The sequence below is a fragment of the Mangifera indica genome, chromosome 1 (assembly GCF_011075055.1).
Source record: "Mangifera indica cultivar Alphonso chromosome 1, CATAS_Mindica_2.1, whole genome shotgun sequence".
In the NCBI taxonomy this organism is placed as follows: Eukaryota; Viridiplantae; Streptophyta; class Magnoliopsida; order Sapindales; family Anacardiaceae; genus Mangifera; species Mangifera indica.
Window position 1 is genome coordinate 12,404,155 of NC_058137.1, and position 6,549 is coordinate 12,410,703.

A 6,549-nucleotide genomic window follows, 5' to 3' on the forward strand; every position below is an offset into this window, starting at 1 on the left:
AACTTAGATCAATTCATTCGAATTGAATATTTCATTTAATTTGATATAGATTATGTACTTCAGATTCTATCTTATACAAGGAAAACTTTCTATATAACATACAACCGTCTAATAAAAAAATTAGCGTACATCGCATGCACAAATGTAACTTTCTATAGTTGATTGATTATATAAATAAAGTTGGTTACATAGGTGAGGGAACAACTAAAGCTAGAGCCCAAGTCAAACTTCTCGGAAAAAAAAATCAGCAGAATTAAATAATATTTTTAAAATCAAATCAGTGATCAAACCAATTATTTTGTTGGTTCATGATTTGATTGATTTAATAAAATGACCAACCGGTTCAACTTATTACAAGTTATTATGTATTTTTTAAATAGTATTAAACATTTATTACATTTTTTAAACATAAAATATAATTTTAAATAATTAATACGTCATTATATAAATAAAGAAAAAAATCAATTAGAAATTTTATCATTAATTCAATTAAAACCTTACAAGTTGTAACTCTTTTAAATTTTAATAAAATAAAAATTGTATAATATTTTGTAAACTCGGTATGCTTGGTTTTAAATAGTTTTCTCGATTCAACAAGTTTATAGAGTTCGATCGAATTTTAAATAAATTAATATTCATATATAGAACAAAGTGGATTATAAAGTTGGATCAAATTATAGATTGATTCACAGTTTAGCTAGTCGAACTAGCCGTTTCGGTCTGATTTTAAAAAATTAGTTTTGAGTTAAAAAACAAAATGTTCTTTATGCTAGAACTACAACCGCAAATAAGTCGAATTGCTTGTAGTTCGGTTTGAATGAATTATGTTTGACCTTAATATAATATTAGTGTGCTTTTAAAACTTTAAACTCTTACATTTACAATCTTAAAATTTTATTATCTAACTTGAAATATGAAAAAGTAAATGATAAATTTATATGTTACGATATTAAACTGTAATTTTTCCAACTAAACTGAACTCGAATCAATCAACTCTATCTCAAGTTTGAGTTTTTGCAAAAATACAGTTGAATTGAGATAGAGCTAAACAAAACTCAGATTAATTCGACTCAACTCAACTCAGTTGCAAGCCTAACTCCACCGAAACCCTTTAAGCCCTTAAACTAAGTAAATTTGAATACATTTTAATTTATTCCAATATTATCCTTTTACTGTTTTTTTTTTTAACATCTCCACTTCATAATCTTTTTTAACGTGTCAACTTTTTTTTTTTTAATACTTGTTTCTTATAAAAAAAAAAAAATAGAGAAACAGCAATGGAAAACCCATATAGTCAGAATTGGGAAAAAAAACCTACTGCCATGATTTAGCAAACAATAACATGAACAAGAATTGAATATTGAGCTAAATCAAATAATTTAGCATAAACTTATTGATTATTTCATGAAATAAAAAAACTAAGTTTAAGTGACTCAGTTCATCCTAAAAGTTATAATCAAGTGATCTAGTCCAACCTACAAATTACGACATGATGATGAAAGATAAATAAGTTTTTTGAGAATAAATAACATTTTTCCACCTAAGTTTTGAGAAAACCACCATGCTCACCGCGGGCTTGAATGCCCAAATTACAAATTTTCACTCAAAACTTATCTTCATTAGAATACGAAATTATCCTATTGACTCTAAATATTTCATTTTAAAATGTTACCATATTACCTCTAAAGGCAATCATCGACAATCATACATATCTAACATTAATATCACACCAAAAAGGTGCTAATTTATTGGATCCTACCAAATTGCATATTTTCTGTGAGATTCCGACTTCTCTTGATGCGATCTCACGGTTAGTTACAGAAGAAGGTGCGAGCCCACTAGATCATGCTTGCTTGTACAATTTCTATCCACCAAACAAGTGCAATCTGATAAGACTTTTTTCTTGTTTTCTTGCACAATGTCCTATTCAATTACCATTCATTTCCTTTTTCTTTATTATCACATTACTAGAGTTTTTGCAATGAAAATCAAATTTCAAAATGGTATGATTAATATATGGTTTTATTTTCTATTGATAAAAATTTTTAGAAAAATAATATTTAAGCCACCTTCTCAAAAGAAATATATTTGAGTTGGTCCTTGCACATAGGAGTACATTTGTTCTTATTAAAGCAGGGTTATATTTAACCAATCAATGAAATGTGTCACGCAAAGATGGCAAGTGAATCAGCTCAGGCATGACATTTTTGGCATAGCCTAGTTTGAGAAAAAGCAAACCATGTCAGGTCTGTGGGCATAACAGGTCATGCCTTGGGCTATGAGATAAGACCTATGAGCTGGTACGATTTTGCTTAGTATTATTGGGCTAAATTGTTTTAGTTTTATTAATTTTTTTTGGATGGGTCGTCTTATAACACCTCTCTTTACAAATATATTCCTATATATAATATGACTCAAAGTGACATGCATAATTTGACTTCTTAACCAAAACAGTTAAATAAAGTTCATGTAATTAAACTTAAACTCAAAGCATGTAAAAATTGTGTAATAAATAAACTCATTAATAAACCACCATCGTAAACTTCTAATGTCTAAAATCCATTTCAAATAAATATAAGTACGTCACAGACATACAATTATAGTCTGATCAATAAAAACATAAATGCATAAATGACCAAATTGCCCTCACCCTCATACAACCACTCGAGCTAGATCACTGACTCTCTTACATGCCCTATTACTTACCTCTATCTACAAAATCACAAAAAAGAATGTGTGACTGAAAAACAATAAGTAAGTGACATTTCAACACCTAGCACAAACCGTAAATCTTAAAACTTACGTTCTATCACTAAGTCTTTATGTGGTTAAAACATATATTTTTTCGCACTCTCCTTTACCCATTTGTCTACTTTCGACAACCTCGTACCCTAAGTACATAAACCACCACATAGCCTACAAGGTCTAAGTTGATCTCAATATATTTGATGTCTTATTGAAAACAATTAACATCCTAGACGTCTACTAACTTTTGTCTTGTGCACATGTCGATTGGGCTATAAAGTTGACTAGCTATGATACCTTGGTCACACGAGAAAACTGGTCCCAGTCCCTCCCTTATTACATACACATAGTTACGAGACTAATAACTGAATTATCATCCTCATATGACTTGTACCATAGACACGTATATAATGTATCCGCTAACCATATGAAGACTAACTAAGTGTCACTATCCCTTACCATGGACACCTTAACTAAAATGAACTGAACTATATGGTTAATGCACCTTTACGTTGAGTGTACGATATATCTCATAAGTATCTATCTTTTGTATAGCTTTATTGCTTCCACATATCTCGTCACTTACGAACATAATTGATAGCTATCTAAATGTAGACCACTTTCCTTAATTTTTTCTATTTTTGATCTAAATTCAACTCAATCAGGGTATATGTCATTTTTCACATAGTCAAACATTTTTATTATAGCTAGTTACCTTAACTTGCATGACTAAAGTTTTTCTATTCTTTTCTTTTCTCTTCCTTTCCTTACACATAGCCTAGGGGTAAAATAGTTTGTTTTCTTTACATACGCATGGGCATCCTTTAGACCTGTTTTCCCCGTGTTTGGCACTTAAACTATACATAGACATGTTTTCTAGTTCTACACAAGCGTTCACTTTTGGGGAAGTCATACACGAGTATGTGTCTCATACTATACGACCATGTGAGCTTTTCCTCAAGATGAACGCATTGTCGCTCTTAATTTTATTTCTATGAAAAAGATACATAGGCATGTGGGTTGTCTCACATGGTCATGTATCGTGACCTGAAACTTTTTTGCTCTACTGGATTTTGTGTTTTTCAAATAAACAATCACAACCGAAGACTTTTAATAGATGCCAAAATAATCTCTTATTGTCTCTAAGCATATCCTAACACCTAGAACTCAATAACATGCATCAACATCCTTAGATCATGAACTTTATCATATCAATTCTATATTTCATCCTAAACAACATGTACAAAGAATCCACATGTTGATTTCTCATTGTTCAAACATATAACATCCACATAATCATCACACCAAAAAAAGTCCAAAGAACTTAGGTTCATAAATGTTAGATCATAATATCTTTCATTACCAAGCTTGGACGACTGAAAGAAACACCAACTTACTTGTCCTCTTATAATCAAGCAATCTTCACATAGCTGGTGGATTTCTAGCACCCTAAGGCTCTCATCTCTTCCCTTTGTGCATTTTAGGTGCTTTTTTGGCTCTAAAGAATATCAATGTAAAATAACACACGTTCATCTCTTTTTATTTTATTTGCCAAACACGAGACATGAGCGTGTATAACATTACTTAATAAAGGCAATTTTCGAAATCGTTGTGAAACTAATCTTATCCAAAAATTCAAATTTGTTGGCTATACACAATCGTATACTCTTACGCACATGTGCGTATGCCTTTCTTTACTTAGTCATTTTCACATGCTCAATGTGAAATGACTTCTCTAACCCTTCCAAGACATAAATAGGCATCACCCTTGTGGTACATGATTGTCTCTACTGAAATTTTATCATAACTCAATCAATCATAAATAAATATTGAAAATAATTTAAAATACTCTTAGACTTACCTATGGTTTTACATATCCCATTTGATATGAACTGCTATTGTTTGTAGCAACCCAAAATAATTAAAGAAATTATTTTATATAATTAAAAAATAAAAAATTCATTTTTGGGCCCCTAAAAAAGACCCATGGGTTGGCTTGTTAAGCGCCCATGAGGAGCATGACCTAAAGGCCTTGGGTCATGCCTTAGACATTGAGATTTTGTCAGATCAACCAAACACAAAGCCTAATCAAATGGTAAAACTTGACATAATTCGACCCACTATCATCTCTAATGTCATACATGAGGGCAAAATATGAAACCAAAATGTGTGGGGTTTGATTACTGCATAGTTGCTTTTTAATTAAAAAAGTAGTGCTATATATAATACTTAATTATATATTAAGGTAAAATGATATTATTTTATTATTTTATTTTTAATTTAAATAATCTAATCATATTATATTATATTATTTTATCTTTAATTTAAAATAATTTAATCACATTATATTATATCATAAAATACTCAATTAAATATATAATACTTTGATGCATATAATTTGATTGGAACCCGTCACAAAAGGGTGAGACTAGAGGAGGTCTTGTAGCTCCAAATCAAACACCCAACCCCGAAGGACCTAGTTGTTCTTCATAAAACCTCAAGGAATACAACAACCCATCATACACACTAAAGCCACGTCTCACATTTACATTTACTACTAAGAATTTCCATCTATTTTTCTTAAAATAAAAATATAATATTTTTTAGTCTTCTTAAAAACTCCTCAAAGTCAAGAGTCCACCACACTCTGTTTCACAACCGCAACAATCGCAACACCGAACTCTAATAAGGCCCTTCATTTTTTCAACCCCAAAAACCTTTAATTTTATTATTCTTTCATTTCTTCCTCACCATGAACGACCCGTCAAACCACAACCCTCCTCCGCCCTCTTCCGTTGCCAAGAAATCCTCCTCGCCTATCCAGGGCCCACGTCCTCCGCCTCTCGCCATCAACAAACACTCCCAAAAAATCAAGAAGCCACCCCTCCCTCAGCAGCCGATCGTAATCTACGCAATTTCTCCCAAGATCATAAACGTCGCCGTTTCCGACTTTATGGCCACGGTCCAACGGCTCACGGGGGTCTCCTCCGATGACTTCTGCACCGGGGGAGACGTGTCCCCGGCTGCTAGGCTGGCTTCCACCGAGAAAGTGATGGGTCCAAAGGAGAAGGCTTTGAGTGTAGAGGCTTCTGAAGAGATGGTAGAGGAAGGGATTGATGTGGGTCGGATTCCTGGGATACTTTCGCCTGCAATGCTTCCGCCGGTGATCCAAGAACGGTACTTTTCTCCACCGGTTGACCCGTATTCGTTTCCTCCTATCTTGACTAGTCCCGGCTCGGGCCTTTTTCCAGGTTCTATGGGCTCTCCCATTTTTTCACCTGATTTTTTCAGTCAAATTTGGAATTTTTAGTTTAATTTTTGGATAATATTAATTTTTTCTTGGGTTAGGTTTGGAAATTTTTACTTTGATGTTGTTGGATTAGATTTTTTCTTTTTCTTTTTTGGTTTATGATTATAGTTGATATGTCGCAATTGTAATTGTAAAGAGGGTGAAGGGGCAGATTAGGTACGATGACTAGTGGAGGCCAATTGCCTAATTAGCAAATTAATTAGAGGTGTTTTTGTAATTAATTAATTATGTTGAGTTATTTTGTTCACATTATTTTATGGGGTAGTTCCCAAATTAATTATTTTGTCCAAAAGTTGTATAATTTTGATTTTTGCATAAAAAAGAATAATTAATAATTTATGTTTTAAAAATTTATTCTATTTATTAGAAGCATATCGAGATTTGAGAACCATTAAAATTACATTATTTCCAAATTTAAAATATTTATGAATAAATTAATTATTAAAAATTTTCATATTATTTAAGGTGAAAAGAATTAAGATATATTTTCCTCC

General features: G+C 31.7%; 1 protein-coding gene across 1 annotated transcript; it reads left to right on the top strand.

Moving 5' to 3' along the window:
- Window positions 1-5,281: 5,281 nt before the first annotated feature.
- Window positions 5,282-6,341, top strand: LOC123193921 (protein MKS1-like). The gene has a single exon (XM_044607003.1). It carries the CDS (start codon window positions 5,498-5,500, stop codon window positions 6,053-6,055), a length of 558 nt encoding a protein of 185 aa, XP_044462938.1. The 5' UTR covers window positions 5,282-5,497; the 3' UTR covers window positions 6,056-6,341.
- Window positions 6,342-6,549: the final 208 nt, after the last annotated feature.

Coding starts and splice junctions, on each gene's coding strand:
- LOC123193921 (XM_044607003.1), top strand. CDS start 5,498: ATGAACGACCCGTCAAACCACAACCCTCCTCCGCCCTCTTCCGTTGCC.